The following is a 23,166-nucleotide window of genomic DNA, read 5'->3' as shown; positions in this document are numbered from 1 at the left end:
CACAGGCCCACCTCTCGGGCCTGCCCAGGTCCCTCTGGCTGGCATCCACCCTTTCGCTCTGGTGTGTCGACTGCATGACACAGCTCAGTGTGACCTGCAAACCTGCTGAGGGTGCACTCAGTTTCACTGTGTCACCAACAAAGATGTTAAATAGTGCTGGTCCCAGAACTGACCCCTGAGGAGCACCACTTGTTCCTGATCTCCACCTGGACATGGAGCAGTTGCCCACAACCCTTTAGTGCAACCATCCATCTGGTTCCTTACCCACGGAGTGGTCCATCCATCAAATCCATGGCTCCCCAAGTTGGAGACAAGTACGTTGTACAGAACCGTGTCAAATGCTTTGCACAAATCCAGGTAGATGATGTCAGATCTTCCCCTATCCACACCAAGGCTGTAACCCCATCATAGAAGGCCACCAGATTTGTCAGGCATGATCTGAGTCAGTGGGAACTGTCAGTGCCATGATTTTCCAAATATGAGGGACAGTGGCTCAGCAACTACATCTGCCAAATCCCTCATGACCCACGGATGTATCTCACCAGGACCCATGGATTTGTGCACCTTCAAGTCCCTCAGCTGTCTCGCACCTGACCCTCTCCTGCAGTGGGCAGTTCACCACTTGCCCAGCCCCTGCGTTTCCAGTTCCTGCTCCAGGAGCAGGTTGCTCTCAGGGCCCAGCCCCGCCTGGAGCACGTTACCTTTATCAGGGCACTGCACTGTTCCCCCATGAGCTGGGCACAGACCCCATGAGCTCCCGGAGGGTCACAGTCCTGCTCTGTGCTGGGAGCTCATGGGTGGGAGCACTGGGCAGGGGCCATGGAGCACTGGAGTGGACTCGGGGTCCCTTGCTCCCCAGGGTGAGGCACTGGCCAGGGTTTGCTCTGCAAGAAAGGACAAGCTGTCCCGCTACCTGCTAAGCCCCACAGCAGCACCACACTCATCTCCTCTCTGCCAGACCTCTGGGGGAATCCTGCTGCACTCCATAAAACAGGCACAAAACCATCCCAGAGCAAGAAGGGCCCCTGCAGGCAGGCAGAGGCTGGGAAGGCTGCAGGGCCAGCAGGAGAGGCTGCTGCAGGCCCACCTGGTGCTGAGGGTCCAGGAGCAGCGTCTGGGAGGGACACAGGGTGTGCAGCATGGGCTGGGGGCTCTGCCATGGGCAATGACATCGAGGTTGCTCAAAGCTGCATCCACCCTGGCCTTGAGCACTTCCAGGGGTGGGACATCCACAGCTTCTCTGGACAGCCTGGGCCAGGGCCTCACTACGCTCACGGTGAAGAATTTTCTTGTTATCTAATGGAAACCAACTCTTTCAGTTTAAAGCCATTCACCCTTGTCCTATCACCACACCCCCTGACAAAGAGTCCCTCCCCAGCTGTCCTGCAGCTCCCTTTAGGTACTGGAAGGCTGCTGTAAGGTCTGCCCCTGAGCCTTCTCTTCTCCCAGCTCCCTCAGCTTGCCTTCACAGGAGAGGTGCTCCGGCCCCTTGATCATGTTTGTGGCCTCCTCTGGACTTGCTCTAATAGGTCTGTGTCCTTGTGCTGGGGACCCCAGAGCTGATCACAGGGCTCCAACAACTCAAAAAAATGAAATTGCTGCTACAACTCACCCAGGCCCCAAGCCTGCAGCCCAGGTCTGAAGCTTGCACCAGGGCCTGAGCAGGGCTGGAGCAAAGACAGATGAGGAATGAACTTCAAAAACATATGTCTTAAAACCACTGTGAGGCTAATTAGCCAATGCAAGCTAGAAAAAAATTGTAAGGTAGACAATATTACATTTACATCCTTTTTCTCCGAGTTACAGAAGTAATATAGCAAGCATTTGCCTAGTTATTTTATTACAAATACTCATTTAATGACGAAGTCAGTTGCACAATTTTGGCCAAAATAAAGATATTTCAGGAAAAAGAACAGGAAGTTGTGCTACAGGTAACAAGTGACCTTACACTGCTAGAGTCAGCCATTTTATGACTGGCATTTTGCTCAGAACAGAGAGCATCTCAGTTGGCAAGAGATGTTGTAAGTGACACACACAGAGAACGCTTAAAGCTTTTCTGGCTAAAAGAAGATTTACAATGTATATTTGAAATAATTAAGGAATAAAGCAAGAGGGAATTTGGAAAAGGTCACTTAAGATGACAGAACAGTGCTTAATAAAGTTTGGCACCAGATAACACAAGAGTTAGTAGTCAGCCAGGCTTGAGACATACAGCTTTCCCCAAACTTTAATGAACTGAAGTTTTCTGAATATATGACACTTCAGACAACTGAGTAACTTTCTTCCTTTCTTCTAAATTATCAGAGACCAAAAACTGTGTTGCTTACACTGCAGCAAGAGGCAGGAAAAAAAAAAAAAAAGAAAAAAAAAAGAGTGCATTTCCCACCCCAAGACTGCAAAGCTGAGCTCACCATCATAGGACAGCACACTTCTACAAACTACATCAAGTAACACTGTAGGCAAGTTGCTAAACCCCTCCCTCAGGAAATAGCACTTCTGTATTGCATTGAGTGCGGGACACATGGCTCCGCCGTATAAAAAAGGCAAAGGAAGGCTCCACTACAAATCAAAGAAAAAGTACCATGAACTGTTCAGTCCAAGGTAAACGACAACGGGAGCTTTTAAAGGCAGCATCTGAAAGTAGTTCACTTTCTGTTCTGTACCTCCCCCTTGATGCAAGGAGTTGAAGTTTCCCAGCCCAAGAAGCAGCACCAGTAAACACTGGCATAGAAAGGGCCAACAGTTACACCTCGTTTCAAGCAATGATGGGCTTTCCTGACAGTTTTGCTTTTTTTTTCACATGATCCAAGTTAATTGCATCCCTGCAGAGTGACTTGTCACAGTTAGAGCAGATCATGTTCCAGATTAACTCTTCTATTCCAGGAAGATTTTCCCGGTTAAAAGTTCATTGCCGGCAATGAATGCACCAAGACCACCAGTGCCAAACATTTTTAAATACTATTGGAAAAATAAACAAAGCATCCCCCCGCCTCCCTCCCAGAAAAAGACTGCATAAAGCTTAACAGACCCATCCTCTGCAGCACAGCACAAGAACCGAGTCTCCAAATCCAGAATCATACACATTATTTCACAAGTAATAAACACTGCTTTGGGAGCAGAAAGGCTGGAGAAAGCAACACAACCACCAGTGTCCAAGATATAAACTCATGCCAGCATTACCATGCATTAGGAAGGACATATGCAACTAGATTCTCCCCAATACATCAAATCTCATACTCAGATTTCCTTTTTATCTCCAAGATGGTGCTAACTGAAAAAAGCCTAGAGGTGCATGTGCTGTGATGAGCTCTCTTCCAGAAATAATCAGAATCTATACAGAAAAACAAGACAGAAAAGTTGAGGAAATAGACAGGATTTCATAACGGAATTGAAAAAAAGAAAAAAAAAAAAAGAAAAAAAAACAATATAACTTAAGAAAGCCCAAAGCTGACAGTGTTCAAGCTATTGCTGTAAGAATGCCTGGAAAAAATCTAATGAGGGCTCTTCTCTTCAGTGAAGACACATCTGGAGAAGGAAATAAAGAAATAGAAGAATTAATTAGTAACAGTTGATAGACTGAAATTGCATAGCACACTGAAATCTGAGTCTTAAAATAGAGGTCTTTTAGTTCACAGGGGCATTGTGGCAGTTTTAAAACCACTACATTATATCTCCAAGAAAGCAACCTTGGAGTTATTCCCTGCCCATAGCAGGGGGGCTGGAACTAAATGATCTTTAAGGTCCCTTCCAACCTGAGCCATTCTATGAACTTTATTCTAGAAGTCAGCATTTAAATAAAACTTTGGGAATGAGCACTATGAGGCTAAGCATTAACCTCTCCCCCTTCCCAGCCCTGGATGAGCAGCATTGCCCACTCACTGCCTGTACCAAAAGGAAAACCTTAATTTTGTTGCAGTTATTAACAGAGTTGAGCTGAGACTTGAACCAGCAGTTCAGTCAGCTGGACAGGACGTGCATCACATTGGCCAATTTGACTTTCCCTACAACTTTATTTTGGGGAAGGCCTCCAAGTTACCAGGTATCAGTTCTGCACCCAGTACTAGGCATGTCATGGAGCTTGCTTGATACTCTTAGTGAGCCAAAGCTTCTGAACTTTAGAGAGGGTTTCTTCAGCTCATAGTTTGCCATGGCATCAGATCTGGAACAACCCAACGCCCAAGCGACTCTAACTTTAGTACTACAAAGGCCCAGTAAGACGACTGGGGATGGGGGAAGTACTTCTGTGCTAGATTTCATGGGCTAACCCTCATTTCCACTCCGCAGTTAACATTGGAAATTAAGGTTTGAAGTGTTCTAATTTATTTATTTATTTGCTGCTGAAGTTTGAAAGCTAGGGTTTACTGCCCCTCCTCCAAAACTTAGATTTTATTTTTATACACACATACAAATCCAATTTTAACAGAGAAATTTGCTGTCTCATGAAGTAGGGAAGAATGGATATTTCAAGTATGTTTTTTTGGCAAAGGTGAGATTATGCTCTCAAAATACCAAGCCTTCTAAATCCAGTAACCCCTTGGTTGGCCATGCTTCCATTTTCAGCAAGGTGTGCTGTATTTGTGCTTTGTTTCTTTATTTGAAGTCATTCCTAAGTTCCCACATTTATTTTTGTACTTTATTATTTGTCAGTTTGCCAGGGAAATATACACCCACATCTGTTACACAGACACGAGGTATTACGCATCCCTCCACACAGCTAGAACACGTGTAAGCACCGGCACTTTTTGCAGCATGCCAGTTTTCAACTAACTGACGTGAAACACTAGGACAGACTGGGCAACGATTTTTTCTTCCATAAGGGAAGAGGTTAATATCATTAAAAGTTACCGGGAATCAGTCGTGATTGAACGATGGAAACTTCAGCTCTGTTATCTCTGAGTCAGGCGAGCTGCTGCCACTTCTGTCACTGTACGTGTCCCTAGAGAATTCAGGAAGATTTTATTTTACAGAGCAAAAGTGCTTCATAAACCTAGATGTGCATCAGGAATTAGTGTGGTCTTGTACTGTTGGCTTAGTACAAAAAGCAAAGCATGCAAAATTTCCTAGAATAACAAATATATGTATTATAGAATATTATAATATAAATGTATATATATATAAATAAATCAAACCACATCTATCTATAGAGAGAAACATTTTAAGACCAAGCTAATCTAAATTAAATTCAATCAAAAGAAGACTGGGTAACCATCGATGATCCATTATGTTCATCTTCCCAGTAACAGCTGATTGTCTCTAATCCATGAAAGAACTTTTTCAGAATCACAAAATAATTCAGACTGGAAGGGCTCTCAGGACAGACAGCAGGATCAGCTATCACACCAGAGACAATTGCTCAGGATCTATCCAGTCACATTTTGATGTTCTCCAAGAGTGAGGACTGCACAATCCTTACTGGGCAACCTGCACAAATGCTTGAACAATCTGAAGGTGGAAAACAGATTCAATTTGTGTCGATTGTTTCTCATCTTTCCATCATGCACTTCTGTAAAAATCCGATTTTCATCTTCTTAAAAACTTTCTCATAAGTACTGGTAGGCTCCTATTAGGTCCCCCATGAAGTCCCCATAAACAAAATAATTCTTCCAGGCTGAACAAGCCCAACTCCCTCAGCTTCTCCTCAACTAGCAAGCACTCCAGCCTCCCGATCTTATTTGGTAGCCCTCCACTGAACTCCCTCCAGTCTATCAACATCTTACTTGTACTGGGGGCCCAAAACTTTATAAAGCATTCTAGGCATGGTCTAAGAAATGTTGAGTAAAGAGACAAACACTTTTGTCCATGTACTGGCTTTATCTCTTATTTATACAGCCCAGAACATTGTTCATGTTTTCTATGCTGCCGGGGCACACTGAACCCTGGTGGCTTATGTTCGGCTTGCTGTTCACCAGGACTTGCAGCAACATTCAAGCAGAACTGCTCCCCAGATCCTCAGTCCCCAGCCTGCATTACTGCAAGGGGTTTATCCTTCCCAGATACATCTGTCCTTGCTAAATTTCATACAGCTCTCTTGGGCCACTCCTCCTGCCTAAGCCCACCTGAAGAGTCATTACACTCTCAAGTGTACAGACTGTTCCCTCCTTTGGTGTTAGTTGCAAGCTTCACATATATGCAATGATGAGACTTACCTGAACACTCCGTAACAGTTACAACAACACAGGAATAAAGGCTGGACTATAACTGCTACAAATCTTTTTAGATTAAATGCCCAATATGAAACAATTTGTTAACATAATCACAAAAAACTCCTACAGCAGGTAACAACAACTTAGGATGCTCCAATACAGAAGAAACTTCAAACTCCTCTCCTGTGAGGAGCCACTTCAAACTTCACATGCAAAAGCAGGTGATTAAAATATCTTTCAACCCATGGAGCACTGAAATGAGGCATCGTAACACAAACTCTCTTTATGGCAGATCAGTCAGAGCACAACTGACAGCCACTCCCTAGAGATTGGCGCAGGAATTCCTGTGGGTACAGCTGCACTGCAGCTCAACCCAGAAACGCCAATGCTTTCCTTTTTGCATTGCTTTTGTTTAATAAATTTTGTGTTCTCTCTCTGGTATTGTTGAGGTGTTTTTGGTTGTTGCTACTGTGGTTTAGTGTGTGTTAGCATTCCTACTACGAAAGCACGTCCTTCTTTATAAGGAGAAAAGGGTCACTACCGAAGTGGTATTTATTTGCTGCACACTGCCGTGGCTACTGAGCAGAACTGCAGGGCAGTCAGAAGCAACAGAATAAAGTAAATGCACAGTTGTAATCTAACCAAAACATTAGTTGTTTTGCAAACTAAAAAAAAGCTTAATGCAGCAGAAAAAAACCACAAAGCTACAACAACCTGGGACCGTTCTTTAAACCATCAATGGAAACAAGTTTCTCAAGGATCAACCTGTACCTAGGACTTGTACAAGAAACATGCAGAAAACCCTGTGAGGTCTCCAATCATCTAGAAAAGCAGGCCCAACTGAGTTTCCTCAAAGATCTGATTCCCAACAGGACACTCCAGAATTACTTTTCCTGAAGATGGGACCTCACTGTGGGACAAGTGCAGCTCTATGGCACTACAGTCAATATTAAAATACAAGACAACAGGTTTCAACTAAGAGTGTGAAGAATAGGTACTGCAAGCACCTTTTCCCAAACAACAAGGGATAGGACAAGAGGAAATGGCCGAAAGCTGTGCCAGGGAAGGTTTTGGTTGGATATTAGCAAAAATTTCTTCAATGAAAGGGTTGGAACAGGCTGCCCAGCAAAGTAGTTGAGTAACTATCCCTGAAGTTATTCAAAAGATGTGTAGATGCAGTGCTTAGGGACATGGTTTAGTGGTAGACTTGGCAGTGCTAGGTTAACAGTTTGACTTGATGATCTTGGAAATCTTTTCCAACCTAAATTATTCTGTGATTCTAAGCACTCCCAGCACCTCACAGACCAGCAAAGCCGCACTCTGTGTGAACAAGAGCCTCCAGTTTACCCTGTAGGAGGAAGCACTGCTGCATGAGAATCTTCCTTATGAGAATCTTCCTTTAACCTACCTGGGTGAGAGCCTGCAGCCCTTTTGCAGATAATGTGCGAGTCTTCCTGAAGATGCCAACAGAAGGCCAAAGTATGGAGGAGATGGCTTAATTGGTCTAGAGAGGAATTCAGGGTGATACTGAACACCCACAAAGAATGGATGCTCTACAAGAAAGAAACAGGAAACATTAATGAGAAGTCTCTAAGTCTATGCCTGAACTGTCACTGAAAACACTTCCTCCCCAACACCATGGCTTAAATGTGATCAGTATCTTTCTATCTCTGTCTATTGTTCCTAAATGGACAGGCCCATGGCGCTGTTTTTTTTGTTTTGTTTTGTGTTGTGTTTTTTTTTTTTTTGTGTGTGTGTGTGTGGTTTTTTGTTTTTCCTCATGTAACTCAGCATGTCATTCTATGGACAGAATTGTTCTGAGGGAGCCTGGACTGGCCTGCTTGATTACCTTCAGTTTCCCTCAGAGATACTGAGGCTCATAGTCTCATTGCTTAAATACTCACCTTCCAACTCAACCACTTCCATTCGCTCTCCTTCCTCATCTTGGCCTACAAATTTCAAACCCTGCTCTTCAAAACATTTTTTCAGTTCTGGATTGACCTAGAAGACCAGAAGCAAGAAAACCCATGATTTCTTGTGCCTGGATTATACGGAAAAGCTCAACACCCACAATAGCATTTTTACCTCAAACCTGTGTCTGTGTCTCTCTTCCAAGAAATCATGATCCCCATACAGCTTCCCTACACCAAAAAAAAAAGTCAATGTCTTAAATAAATGCCAAACAGTTCACCTGATGCCAAGTTTTGACAGGCTCACATGATTAGCATTTACTGTCATGAACCACTTCTAGAGGGGACCAAATTGATTGATCTCCATTTCACTAATGGAAATAAGTTCAAGGAATGCTTTAACATTCCCAGATCTTACTTCCCTATACCCACTATATAGGCATCTTATTCCCAGGAAACACTTCCAAACCTGAAAGATAAAACAAGCCTTACTCATGATTGAATTCTTCGTTTGGAAGAGTGTTCTTCTCTTGCCAAGCCTCATAGTTCCACCCATTTGCCCAGGATTATGTTCTGGCATATCTATGACCTGGGAAAAGCATTCAGAGCAGGAAGTGAGACTGAGGGATGCTCAGTCCCAGGCACACTCTGAAACACTAACAGGAAAAAAGAAATCAACATCAATACAGAAAACAACTAAATCAACCCACAGAACTTGATTAATTAGCAGTTATTCTAGTAAAGGCTGTACAGAGAACATATAGAAGGCTTGGGGATATTTGGGAAGCTCCAGCATAGGAAATGGTCCAAGTCAAAGCCCACACAGATCCCACGATAATAATACTGTGCTATTTACTGAACTAAATGTTAAGCAAATCAATTTCACAGAAACAAAAATCTGAAATCAGCATCAGTTATACTTCATATAACTCCATAAGCTTGTTTTTAGAAAAACCTTTCCTTCTGAGTAGTGTTTTAAAATCATAGCAGAAGCCAGCCTTTATGATGGGACCCTGGATGACACATATGTGGTCTGCAGTCTGAGAAACACACGTTCGGAAATCTGTCTACAAATGTTCTAAGGAATTTATCTTTGCCTATGCTGATTTCTGAGATCATAATCAAATTTGGTGATATCCAAATTCGACTGGACCTGGATATCACCAAATCTTTACTGTTTACTCTTTGATTTCAGATAGCTTTTAAACTGCCCTTTAAGAAGGGCATTTTTTCCTTTCGTCTCTTAGGAAACATTTCATTTTACGAAGAAGAACAATTATACTATACACACATATATATATCCCACTGTTGCACCATTAACAAGCACTATAATATTTTAAAAAGTGGCAACTGTCATACAGTTAGCTAGAAAACATTTGTTGTTCAGATTAGGAAGTGATGAAAAGCAGACTTAAAAAAGCCATAAGACATAATAATCCAAGGCTTTATCTATATGAACAGGTGTGTACAGACAAGTCTAACACAGTAAGGATACTACAAGCAAGTCACTACATACTCACCACTGGATGAGTGGTTTTGGGGTCAAATTCTGTTGAGTTAGCATCTGCAATGTTACATTAATTGATTAGAAACACAAAGTTCCGCTCACCATGGCATGCACCTCCCCCAGGTACAACTGCATCCCATCCCCACCCTTCTGGCAAGCAGCAGCCTTAGCTTTGCTGAGACCCTCTCCCTGCACAGAGCTGTCATTTCAGCCCCAGACAGCAAAAACACAGTACTCTGTCAGCTACGTTAGATATGAATTTCTGCCCAGAGGTAGGGCAACTAATGCTAGTGCACTCAGTGCTGAAAGCAAGGGTCATTCAGGAAAAATACAACGGTTCTGAATATTTTAAATAAAGCTAGGGAGTGGGAAGGAAGAAATACTCTGAAGAACACATCCCCACGACTGCCCCCTCCACCCCTTCACTACTACCAAAATTCAGAATCAGTCTGAGACACTACTTCCTGTCAAAACTTCTTTTAAAACAGGAACCAAGTCCACTCAAGCAGTGGAGCCCAGAAAACAATTCAAATCACTGAAGTAGGTGTAACTGCCTGGTCAGCTGAATTGTGTTCTGGTCTTCATTGCCAATGAATGGCTATAATGGGAATTAGGCTGTCCAGCACACGTGAGCACAACTCCACTTACGTGTCTTAATCAGGAGCTGAACCTCACTCCAAGCAATAGAAATTTTTCTGTTGTTAAAAGCATTCCAGCACTGAGCTTTACTTTAGTAAGATAAGGAGATTATTTCTTTTTTGAGTTAGCAAAGGAGGAGAGGAATTTTTCTATAAGCCTAGAAAAAAATAAATTTTAATCTACCTACCAGTGAAAAATATAGTTACAGGTATTACCCAACAAACCAACCAAAATAAAATATCCAAAGCCCTGGAAAGGCTTTGTGCAATTACCTTGCCAACCAAGAACACTGCGTGCAAACTCCACGACTGCTAACTGCATTCCCAAACAAACGCCTGCAGAAGGAAAGACAGAATACAGATCAAGTCAGGACAAGGGACCACTGAGCCTATATTCACAGAAGCAAAAGCTTTGCTGGGCAAAGCGCACACTCCTTCACAGAGCAGTCCAGAGTCAGAGGAAAACTTGGAAGAGACACACCCCTGACTGGGATTTGGATTTAAGGGGTTGTTCACCCTGTACCAGACTGTTTTGACACATTTTACCTCCACACCTCACACCCCATCCACTGCTCACATGACATCTCCAGTCTCGCACTATGCCCAGTTAGTTTAAAAGCATTCACACATTTCTTTGTTTCCAGGTGCCAAGATACCACAGCCATGCTCTGAAACTCATAACCCCCCCTCATCGCGGATATTTTGTCATCACATCCCAACCAACTCTGACTACTTCAGAGCTAACTGAAGATGATGACTTTATTACCCCATTAACCTGAGCACAGACTACCGCTTTCCTTCAGCCAATTATCTTCAAAACTGTATATTCTAAACACTCGTGAAAATCCACAAAGCTCTTGCTGCAGTCCAGTTAAGCTTTTATTTAATTTTCTTATTTCTTTTAATGGATGAAAAATGTTTCTCACCTAAGAAGGGTTTTTTCTGTTTTCTTGCCCAAGAAATAGCTTGAATTTTGCCTTCTGTCCCACGAACACCAAATCCACCAGGAACCAGGACTCCGCTGCATGAGAGTGAGAAGATTCTTTTCACATGTGACTCACCAGCATGGCTCCCAGCAACCACGTGCCACTCTCTCCTATACATCTTGCAAGAATTCACTACTGAAAAGGGCTTTAAAGTGCCTTAAGTGGCAAAGCCTGTCTGCAGCACAGCTTCTGTCTGACTTCATATGAGGTGTCATAAAATATTTGGGGGGTAACATTTTATAAATGCACATTTTACCTTCCAAGGAATCCCAAATATAACACAGGTTACAATACTCAAGTAGTTCACACTGGATGATTCACACACTCCGCAACAAACACCCGTTTGCAAATGCATCATCCACCCTGGCCCATGCCAAGGAAGCCACTGGCTGCAGTCACGTTGTCCTAACCCCAGGCACAAAGAAACTCAATTCTGCAGGAGCTTCTTTGTTCTATCAGTATAACCCAAAGCCTGCTTCCTTCAGGACTAACAAGCCCCACTGGTTCTTGTTTTCTAACAAGAGCTTCCTGGCTAACTCTTGGTATTTCTCTGCATTGTAACACTTTTTCGTAGAATCAGAATGGTTCAACTTGGAAGGGACCTTAAAGATCATCTAATTCCAACCCCTCTGCCATGGGCAGAGTCATCTCCCACCAGACCAGGTTGCCCAAAGCCCCATCTAACCTGGCCTTGAAAACCTCCAGGGATGGGGCATCTACAGCTTCTCTGAGCAACCTGTTCCAGTGCACCACCACGCACATAGTAAAGAATTTCTTCCTGATATATAATCTAAACCTTTCTTGTTTTAGTTTAGACCCATTATCCCTTGTCCTATCACCACACTCCCTGACAAAGAGCTCCTCCTCAGCTTTCCTGCAGCCTCCTTTAGGCACTGTCAGGCCACTGTGAAGTCTCCCTGGAGCCTTCTCTTCTCCAGGCTGAACAACCCCAGCTCCCTCAGTCTGTCTTCACAAGAGAGGTGCTCCAGCCTTCTGAGTCCAAAGGAAGCCACCAAGATGATCATTCTAGGTGGCTCCAGAGCTGAACACATTACCTATATCTTCTTCTTAAAGAACTGAATACCACATTTATGTATTTCCTCTCTTTGGTTTTCCAAACCTTTGCCAGTATCTATCCCATTTCCTCATTTCCTTTCACCCCATTTCCCTGCTAAGTCTGTGCAAATCCTTATGTCCATAACAATTTTCCCTAATGCTGCCTTTCACAAACTCCCTCATTTTTCATTTTTATTTTTTTTCAAAGTAATTCTACTCTATCTTATCCTTAGTTTCCTTGAGAGATCTTTGGGGCAGCTTCAAGAGTGTGCTGGTACACTGCCTAAGAAAAAGGCCTATGGTGAGACATTCCCTAAGTGTCAGAAGTAGCAAGTTTACCAGACACGCTCCAAAGAAATGGACAGAGTACAAGAATCTTACTGAGCACCACATAGTTTCTGCCATGCTTCATGGTATCGGACAGGTTCTTCCTGGAGGGTTGCTGGCTCCAAGTCAGCAGAGTCAATATACTGAGGAAAATAAATCCCAAAAAGGATTATGAGGTACTGCCACAAAAAATACAAACATGAAATCTTCTAGTTCTCATTAATATAAGGTCTAGATGCACAACACACACAGAATCCATTACCCTTCTGAACCATACAAATACAGTTACTAGGAACTGCCCATGGATGAACACACACAGTATTTGCCTTTCACCACTCCTAAAAAATCAGCAGAGGTGAAAGTAAGACAAATGTAGAATGGTGCTGTTGTAAAAAAAAAAAAAAAAAAAGCAGCTATTTCCACGACTCAATGGCATCATGAATCCACTGCACCTTTAAAAAAACTTTAATTAAATAAGTTCAATTTCTGACAACAGATACACATTTTAACCTTTTCAGAACATTTGGCTGATCAAGACTATTAGAAGCATCTGTGGAGCCAGTCCAGCATTAAAACCTCAATAAAAGAATGAGGGAGAAGCATCATAAAGGCTGTCAGTACAAGGTTAACAGCAACAACCCTAAAAAAGGATCACTTTCGAAAACTGCTAGAAATTAAAGCAAATATTGCCCTCTTTAAATACATCTAGAGCTCTGCCATAGTTCAACATGCAACACTGTGCACTCAGGACTTCCCATCAACACTGACGCCTTGCATAACTCTCAGGATGAAAGGCTGGTTTGCTTTAAAGCTGTTTTATGCCTGACAACAGATGCTATAATCCAGTAACAGTTTTAAAGTTCACTGGCTGGACCAACTCTCCCTTTAAGCCTAACAACTAAGATGTGTAGCACTGTAAGAATGAAAGGGGAAATTGACTTGCATGCACACACACACCTTGATGTCAAGTTTATGGTTGATAGCCAGTGCAGAATGTTCCAGTGCCTTAATGACAGATGCGTAGGAATCTGAAAACTTGGTGTATTTGCCAACTAGTGCAATGGAACATGTTTCAAGGAGACGGTCATACCTAAAGAAAAATCAAAACGCTGGTGTTATTTCACCAATAAGAGAAAATGGGACAAGAATTATTTATATTCTATTCAGCTTTTCAAGTAATTTAAAGAGCTAGGCTCTTGGGGTCTGTCAGACTAGAGATAAACCAACTGTGAAAGAGATGACCTTCCGTAACAAAGACAACCTAAAAAACATCAAAGCAAGAATGGAAGAAAGAACACCAACACGAGAGCAAAAGCTTGCATAAAGTTATGTATAAATTAACTTGTCTCTCCTTGTGGTACAAAGCCATTTTGAACAGATACAAACTGTCTTTTCGGGAAGTTCTATTATATCCAAGAAGTCAGCAGTAAACTATCAGAAGAGAGGATCAAAGCACAATTCTGCATATGTTTATACTGTACTGCATCTTCCCACGCTGCTTCTGACTGAGTTCACTTCAGCAGCCAGAAATAAAGAAATGACTTCTAGAATCCTGAGTTGTGCTGCCTACACTTTCTGTCCCCAGCCTCTGGCAGCACGTGATTTACACAGCATTCTTGATTACAACTAAGAGATTCCGTTTAAACAGTGTATTTCAGAATTAAGTACCTTTAACTAAGTCATTTACTGAGGCCTTTCCCTGTCAAAGTGAAACGTTCTTTACATTGGTCACGCGTGTTTTAAGGAGAAGAATCTAGATCTTGAAAATTAATTTCTTATAAAGACAGCCATATATACGGCTTCAGAAAGGGCCTGAATGCTGACTGAAAAGACTCAATTCACTATTTCTAAAAGAAGATGCACTGTAGTCCCCACACGAAAAAAAAAAGTGTTCTAGGAGTCTCAGATGGAACAGTTACAGAACAGCTGTTTCACTCGCTTGAAAGCACGCACTTTTTTTTTTTTTAACTGACATTCCTGATGACTCCTGTGTATGCCTACAAAAGGATTTCAATGCTATGTAACAACACTGCTGTTTTTGGGGGGGAGGGCTGAGCCATTCACATTAAGTACTTCAAAATGGTTCTGACATAGGCAGTACACTAACATCACAATGTAAGGAACTCAATGTATCTTAAAAGACTCTCTAACTGAAGATTTATATTTTTTTCCAAATGGTTAAACATCTAGAAAGAAAATGTACTTTTGTAGTAAAGAAAAAAAAAGAGGAAAAAGCTTGAGCACTTCAGAACACTGGCTGAATATGTAGTAACACTCATAACCTAACAACCAACAATGAAGTAGAGAAACTTATTGAGATTCTTAAGTCTCACTTCACGCAGCGGTGCAGCTCACCTGTCAGCCATTTCCTTCCACTTCATAAGCATCCTCCTGGGCTGTCTCCCAATGGGAAGATCAAGCCTGTGTCTGAAGTAGTCAACAACTCCCTGCTCCTCTAACAACAGAGGAACCCGGTATATAGAAGAGACATCATGAACACAGATAACCTGTTCATAAAATATGAATGTCATTAGAACAGATTTAAGCATGCCTGTCAAATTATTTTTAGATGACTATTGAAAGAACTTCCATCTCTAGAAAAAAACCCTTTGACTACTTAAACATGCAAGAAATAACATGCATTGAATAACATACCACATGAACATCTTAATAGTAGTTTCCCTATACTTAAAAAGGTTATCCTTCACCACTTCCCAGGTATTGCGACTCACTGCAGCCTGAGGAAGGGCTGTGGCATGATGACCCAGCATTATGACAGTCAGCTGCTATGGAAGTTACGCAAGTGTGTAACACAATTCAAAAAAAGAAGTCAAGAGGTGAGTTTCTCCTCCTAAGCAGAGGTCTCCAGCTCTGGGGAAGGAAAGACTTCATATTTCTAGAACTACAGCCCCCAGCATGACTGGATCTGCCCACCATTGTCATTCTTAACCAGGGCTCCAAGTTTGACTAAAGTCCAGGGAACACTGTGGGCTCAATAAAGTAATCATTTTCAGTCCTTCATCAGACTTGGAATTAAACAGCTACAGAACAAAGAATTCTAAGACTGGTGAGGAATACAGACTTCAACAGTTGAATTCACTGAAGAAGGCTTCAGCAGAAAAGGAAAGACATCTCTAAACAATGGCCACCTGACCATCACGGAGACTGTACTTTATTAAGGATCAAAAATATGACAACTATTTTTAAATCCTCATTTCTCCCAACTCCCATGAAAGCAAAGTTCAACACTTCACCAGCAAAACTAAACTGCAGTTTTCTTCCTTTGTAGGCAGTAATATCTACTTCTCAATTCAAGTACAACTGCAGTTAGAGAAACAACTACATAAAATTGCATTAAACTTCCAAGAAAGTGGCTGACATGGGGTATTTACTTAAAATTCCTGACCAACAGCAGGTTAGAAAACAAGAGGTGGGTATCATACTGCTGACACCTCAATATTATCACCAGCTAATTCTGAATATAACACCTGAAACCTCAAGACTCCCTTTGATCTTGTATAGGAACTTAAAAAGAAGACTTGACAGAGCCTGAAAATGTGCAGTGATAATCCTTGTTTCATAAAAAGACACACTTTTTCAAGCTCTGGCTGGAACTGAAAGCACTAATAAGCACCCTCCAGACTATCTGATTATTTTCCAAAGTCGAACTCAGACTATGCTATGCAGATTATGCTCAGCACAACAAAAATCAGGCTAACATGGAATTTTTGCATACCACATAAAATTCAAGTAAACAATGCTCCTCTCAAATACCATTTAAACTTTTCTTTGTAATTTCTCCATATGCAACCACGGGCAGAAGAATACTATCACAGAACTAGTGTACAAAAATGCACGTATCCTTTTAACACAATTTTGGGCAACTACCCTTTTGCTTCTAAACACTGATAAAAATCTCATTCTTCTGTATTTACAGAAGGAATGTTGAAGGATAAACAAGGTATAAAAAAGCTATTCAGAAAATACCTTGGATTCCACAGAATTGTCTACGCCTAAGCATATTTACCTTATAAAAAATAGATGCGGACACAAAAAGGACAATTGTAACAGTTGCAAGGGAACGTAGGTAAGACAAAGAAGTAAATGAATTATGCAGCTATTACAGAGAGAGCTAGAACAACAGCTCTATGCTCAGGTAAAACTTCGCTCAGCATTTGACAAACAGCTACAATATTTATTACTACTTGCAATAAACAAAGTAGACAGCAACCTTTCTTTACCTGTTCTGGTTCAACATGACAGAACATGGAAATCTTTTCTTTTACTGAGGTATCCAAAGGAGTAGAGCACCTGCAAACAATCTAACAGAACAGCACCATTAAGGTTCTGAAGCAGCAGACTACTCAGACATTCACATAACAAACCTCTAACAAAAAAAAAAAGTCTTTCTGCAATGTCTCTGTGACTGGGAAAAAAACAAAAAACAAAAAACAGCTTAGTTACCAATATGCAAGAACTCAACTTATTTAGACTAGGTTGCTGTTGCAACGTGCCAGTACTGCATTTTCAAATTCAAAGCCATGCAGCAAACCTTACCAGGTCTGGCGAGAGACCAAGGCCTCTGAGTTCACGAACACTGTTTTGGGTGGGTTTGGTCTTCTGCTCTCCTGTAGAGCTTGGCTGGTCAAAGAACAGAATTTGTTACATTAATTTCTGATGATTTGTAGAAATTACTCACGTTACTGGGGACTCTCCACCCTTTTTGTCTCATAAAACTTTGACCCAAACTTTGACTGAAATCAACCAGCAGAAACCAGAGATCAAGTCTGTACAGTAGGAAGACATGCATATTACTGTGGAAAACGAGAGCGCAGAGTCTCCGTTTTTTTATTCACTGTTCCCTCCAAATACCTAGCAATTCAAATTTCTGATTTTCTCCCCCTAAATCACCTAGCCCAGCCAGAAAGGGAAGGTAAGATTGAGAAGAGAGAACGAAGACTGATCTGCACCCTTGTAACGCAACTGAGTTACTCTGTCAAATCCAGATCCTAAACAATAAATACTTATGCATACTTCCATTACCATAGAAGACATTTTTTCAGCACTGATTCTTGAAATAGAGGTTTTTGAGTGGTAAAAATTGTAAATTGCATTCAAATCCAGGGCAGATAATACAGATCAGGTTACATGGCATAAAGTACCTTCATTTGCTTTTAGTATTAACTGGAGTTTGCAGCATCTACTTGAAATATAAGGACATTTTGTTTTAATTTGTGATTTCTAATTAACTGATTCTTTTAATAGCACTGCTTCTTAAGACCTTATTCAGTGAATTTTTGAACCAAGGGCAACTGCCACTAAGACTATCATACAGCATTTAAAAACTGTCACATCTGGCTGCTGTTAAAGATGAAAACACAGATTGTATTTCAAATCACAGTATTATGTATTCAAATTACAAAAGTAACCCAACTTATTTCATGAACTACAGATATTGGACATATCGGGAAAAAGACATACAGTAACAAATAACAAAGTGTAGGAATAACTTGGAATATGATCATTTTAAAATGAAATGGCTATGAGGTCTGGCTCTAACACTGAATTTTATGAGAGCTTTGCAGAAGTGAAAGACAACATAAATCAAGAAAATTGGGAAGTTTTCAGCACTAGACAGCAAATTTATCTGCCAAAGCTAGATGATTCCATAGAGAAAAACAGCAGTTAAAAGATGACAACTGAGTTTGCTGCAACTCCCAACTATTTATTACATGTTTACACACTTTGAAAAAATTCTGTTCTGTTCTTGTGAACCTCATAAAAATATGTAACCTTATATTCTCTGCATTTCTTCCAGAAGTTTCTATATACAGAAATAGAAATACAGTGTCTTTAGATACAGCACATCAGAAACAACTATTTATAAATCAAGTTTTGGATCCAAAGAAGCAGCTGACCACCTCGCATTTTAGTTCCTTACCTGTGGAACTAGACTGACATGAATGTTACAAAAATTCTCTCTTCTGGCTTTGAACTGGAACTGACGGAAAGCTTCAATGAAAGGCATGCTTTCAATATCACCTACTGTTCCACCAAGCTAAAAAAAGACAAAGGCATTTGGAATTAAAGTTAACATCAAAACTCTACTATATAGGTATGCTAAAGGGTACCAACACATAAAGGACATCTAAATACCTCCCCAGCACCTCCCTCTAATTCCCTAAGGAGCATCAACACCAAAACATCAATATGAAAAACAACAATATTTGCCAGTTGTACGTACTACTTCCTCAGTCTCCATTGTACCCCAACTATTATTCTACCTTCGTGATTTACCCCAAAGTCAAAAATCCACGAGAAAAACAGCTTCTCACATAGACAGCACATCTCCAGGGACATTAGCTTTGCCTTTACTCTCTCTTTAGGGAAAAGATTTAAGTGTTAAAACGCCATTGGGCTACTATCACAGATCTTCTGAATTATCATTTATGAACATTAGGTGGCACAAAGAAGCAAAATTTCTGTTAGTTTAAGTGACTATACAGTGTTTTTGCACACATGCAGATAAAGAAACACAAGGCATCCTCTGGAGCAGTGACAAACTCCTGAGCTCTGTCAGACAGTGCTTCCTAGGTACTTCAGGATCCATAGCTGCAAATCCTGTGACAGAAATTGGCACTCAAGCTTTAGGAGGAGTCCTAAGTCACCGTGACCTGGGCACTCTGACAAACGCTTTCTCTCCTGTATCAGCATATCCTGCCAGCCAACTCAGCGGCACCACCTCAGAGGCTTAGCCCTATTCTGTCTCCTCTGGCAGCAGGATGACACATACAATGTGCAGGCAACAGAACAGGGTTCATCACTACTGACTCGTGCAATTCATTTTTCTAGGTCTATGCTGGAGGTAGTCACTCCGAGGGTCCTGTTACTGCTAAGGAGAGACAAGTACTTGTCACCAGAGGGTCACTTTACTACCCTTCCTCTATCCACCAAGTACGATGAGGGCACAGCACTGTTAACTCAAACTTCGATGTATAAAATTACGAGAGCTAAAATTCATTCCATAAACTAATTTGGATTATTCTAGAGAGCAAAGGACTTCAAAAATATAACTGTCCACGACCTAAGCCTTCTGAATATGGATTCAGACACAGAGCAACCAGAAGATTAAAGTGAGGCTAACAAGGGAGATTTTTTAACCATCTCAACATGCAAAGTCAAATATTACTGAAAATTAAAGTTTTATTAAACAAAACGCATGTATAGTTCAGTTTATTCCATACAGAAAAAAAAGCTATGTTTTAAGAGCTACAAACCTCAATCACGCAAACTTGGGGTTCAATACCATCTTCATCTACAGGAATCCGTGCCTGCCTCATTACCCATTCTTGTATAGCATCTGTGATATGGGGAACAACTGAAGAAGAAACCATGGAAAGGGTTAAAATCACAACCTATCACGTTACAGTCCAAATTACTGACAATAACTAGCCAGTGCTTCCCCTATCACATCAGCACCGATACATGTCTTTAAAGAAGTATGCGTTTTTGAAATGGCTATTCTTGGCTGTGATTTTCAAGAGAGGTGCTTTGGCAGGAAATGTAATCCTGCTTCAATTTAAACATATGTAAACAATGTTCCTGTTTAAGATGGAAGCTTCCAGTAAATACCGTTCTATGTACTAAGCAGAAAGTTAGCCTGTTTTAAACCGGCTATAAAAATCTTTATCCAAAGCAGCTGTGGAGGATGCTTAAAAAGAGAAGAATGATCTAATCCTCAAAGATCCTTCAGGTCTTCTAAAAACATAACAGTATTATTTAAATGAGTTATCAACAACAGTAACAGTCTTAACAAGCTAACAGATAATCCACAGATATATTGGTCTGTCGTCTGTTCATGTTTAGGACTGGCTGTTAGAAAGTTGGATCCAAGCCCAGGATATAGGTCATACAACAGGCAGTATGCTCCCAAGCACTGTAAGGTTTTGAGGGGGGGGTTACAGGTAAACTTTGGCATGCACCCCAAAATTTGCACCAGCATGCCTTCTCAAATCAAAAAGTCACAAAGACAGCATAGATCAGAAAAAAAGACCTCAAATTGAGATGGAATTCAAAAGCATCTCACCAGTACAGAAATATGGAATATATATCTAAACACCAGAAACAAAGCTTCACATCACCTTGGACAGTTTTGCCGAGATAGTCTCCCTTCCTCTCCTTGTTGATGACATACTGGTAAATCTTCCCAGTAGTCAGATTGTTGTCTTTGGTGAGTCGGATATCAAGGAAGCGCTCGTAGTTACCGAGGTCCAGGTCCACCTCCCCTCCGTCATCTAGCACAAACACCTCACCTGCAGGACACAGAAAGGCACAAACACCACCATCGCATACACAGTCCGCATCAGCAACTTGCTGATTTTGCATGTGACAGCTAAAGAATCCAACACAGGGTAACACCTTCTTTGGTTGCTACAGCAAATTCAGGAGCAGCTCATAAAACTAGAAGCCTTGTCCAACAAAGAAGACTAACGCACTGACGACTGGACCCATTTACCAGCTACCAGCTTCATTTGCAGCAACAACAGACCGGAGCCCAAAGCCACTAGGAGAACATCTCTGCTGCAGGCTGCCTCATGGCAGGGCTCTGCCCGCAGGTACCAGCCCCAGGAGCCACCCGAAGCCCCGGGCGCCGCTCACCATGCTCGTAGGGGGAGAAGGTGCCCGCGTCGATGTTGATGTAGGGGTCGATCTTGATGGAGGTGACGTGCAGCCCGCTGGACTTGAGGATGGTGCCGATGCTGCTGGCGATGATCCCCTTGCCGATGCCCGAGATCACGCCGCCCGTCACCAGGATGTACTTCATCTGCCCGCCGGCCTGCGACGCCTCACAGCCTCAGCGGGGGCCGCGGTGCCCGGCGAGGCAGCGCCAGCCCCGCTGCGAGACCCCGGCCCTGTGCCCTCAGCGCCTGCAGCCCCCCGGCCCCGTCACCCCCATCCCGGCCCCGTCACCCCCATCCCGGCCCCGTCACCCCCATCCCGGCCCCGTCACCCCCATCCCGTCACCCGCCCCCCCCCCCCCCCCCGCTGTCCCTCAGGCTCCCCCCCCCATCCCCGTTCCCGCCGCAGGGCGCGGCCCCCCCCCCCCCCTCATCCCCCCCCCCCCCCGCCATCCGGCCTCCCCCCCCCCGCCTCCCCCGCGCCTGCCCGCGTGGTCCCGCCCGCTCGCGCCCGCCGCGCGCCCCCTCCCCACCCCGCCGCCCCTCACCTGTTCCCGCCCGGCCCTCGCGGCGGCAGCAGCAGCAGCAGGAGGTGCAGTGGCTGCAGCAGCGGCGGCGCGCGGAGGGCGCGTGGCGGGGCGGGGAGCGCAGAACGGAGCGGGCGGGGGTGCGCGCGCGCGCCGAGCCGCTGCCAGCCGGCGAGCTGCTGAGGCGCATGAGGCCGGCGCGCGGCGGGGCGCAAGCGCGGGCCTCCCTCGGGCGCCTGCGCAGTGAGGCGGGGGGGAGGGGGGGGAGGTGAGGGGAGCCGCGCTTTAGCCCTGACGGGGCGGGGCCTGCTAACGGCCGCCCCAGCGCAGGGCCCGGCCCGCGGGCACGGGGCCGTTGACGCGGGGAGAGCCGGGTGCAAGCGCCCCCTGCCCCCTGCCACCGCCACCAGCACCGAGCCTGGCGGTGCCCGAGCAGCCCCGCGTGTTGTCCCCAGCCCGCTGTTGGCTGGCGGGTGGGGTCTGGTGGTGGATTTCTCCTGATGGTCGAGCAGAGCAGCCTGCTGTGGTGTCAGGATGCTGCTTGATTTTCCACGCGTTTTTTTCTGCTTCCTGCTTGCTCAATTTTATCTGGTCATAAATTATCCTAGACATTCTTAGTCATAGTTACAGAGCTGTTCTGTGTATGCCTTAATCAGTTGTCTTGTGTGCGGCAACTGTCACTGCTTACATGGAAGTACCATTGTAAGAAACAAATGACTACATCTCGTGGTTATGTCATATTACCAAACGCTGCCTCAAACTTTTTATCTCCTTCAGTTTTTCTCTGTGTTTCCTTTCTCTGTCATGCCCCATCCTTGCAATTAGGGTTTGGCCTCTGAAGAGCTCACTGACATTTTGGTGGGTGTAGTGCACATAGAGAACTTTGTGTATACAATCACACAGATAAATGTATTGCTATTGCTTGCAGTTAACATGCCCAAGTTGTAGACTTTTCCCCAAAATAATTGTGCCTAATTATACCAGACGCCAATGACAGAAAAGAGGGGAAGGAGCCATGAAGGAAAGCCAGGCAGATTCTTGTGCTGTAATTGTCATTGTCTCCGTGGTTTAATCCAGGACCATCCTCAGGCTGCTGTGTGAAAGAGATGGTGTGGCCGATCTCTGGCCTTCTGGTGAAGATCCTGAGAGATGAGGCACCTCACGGCATCTGGCAGTGTCACCCAGTCCCTTGCAGACTGGTGACTTTGCCTGGGGGTAGTGCCTGAGGGGATGTAGAAACAGGGTAGGGCCACTGATGGGGTGATCAGCTGGACGTGGGTAGGAATCAGAAAGGGTAGGAACATGCTGGTGATGTTTGCCTGTTGGCCATGCCATTGGAAGCTGCTGAGGAGTGTTCCTGGCTGGGGGAGGTGACTGCACAGACCCTGCTGGGA

At 43.5% G+C, this 23,166-nt stretch overlaps 1 protein-coding gene across 1 annotated transcript; it reads right to left on the bottom strand.

Moving 5' to 3' along the window:
• Positions 1-1,823: 1,823 nt before the first annotated feature.
• On the bottom strand, positions 1,824-22,002 carry CTPS1 (CTP synthase 1). Its single transcript, XM_068657791.1, has 19 exons — positions 21,794-22,002; positions 21,226-21,403; positions 20,709-20,879; positions 19,845-19,945; positions 18,509-18,625; positions 17,125-17,208; positions 16,809-16,889; positions 14,923-15,074; positions 13,525-13,657; positions 12,622-12,710; positions 11,125-11,219; positions 10,472-10,534; positions 9,574-9,617; positions 8,546-8,642; positions 8,229-8,284; positions 8,048-8,144; positions 7,552-7,696; positions 4,846-4,936; positions 1,824-3,525 (listed from the first exon to the last, which is right to left on the bottom strand). Exons 2-18 carry the CDS (start codon positions 21,389-21,391, stop codon positions 4,852-4,854), a joined length of 1,776 nt encoding a protein of 591 aa, XP_068513892.1. The 5' UTR covers positions 21,392-21,403; positions 21,794-22,002; the 3' UTR covers positions 1,824-3,525; positions 4,846-4,851.
• Between the last annotated feature and the right edge of the window lie 1,164 nt (positions 22,003-23,166).

The sequence above is a fragment of the Anas acuta genome, chromosome 21, assembly GCF_963932015.1.
Source record: "Anas acuta chromosome 21, bAnaAcu1.1, whole genome shotgun sequence".
NCBI lineage: Eukaryota > Metazoa > Chordata > Aves > Anseriformes > Anatidae > Anas > Anas acuta.
This window is presented reverse-complemented; position numbering and strand designations above follow the sequence as displayed.

Coding starts and splice junctions, on each gene's coding strand:
- CTPS1 (XM_068657791.1), bottom strand. CDS start 21,391: ATGAAGTACATCCTGGTGACGGGCGGCGTGATCTCGGGCATCGGCAAG. Junction 16,890..17,124: donor TTGGTCTCTCGCCAGACCTG/GTAAGGTTTGCT, acceptor CTGTTCTGTTAG/ATTGTTTGCAGGTGCTCTAC. Junction 7,697..8,047: donor GGAAGTGGTTGAGTTGGAAG/GTGAGTATTTAA, acceptor TCTTTCTTGTAG/AGCATCCATTCTTTGTGGGT.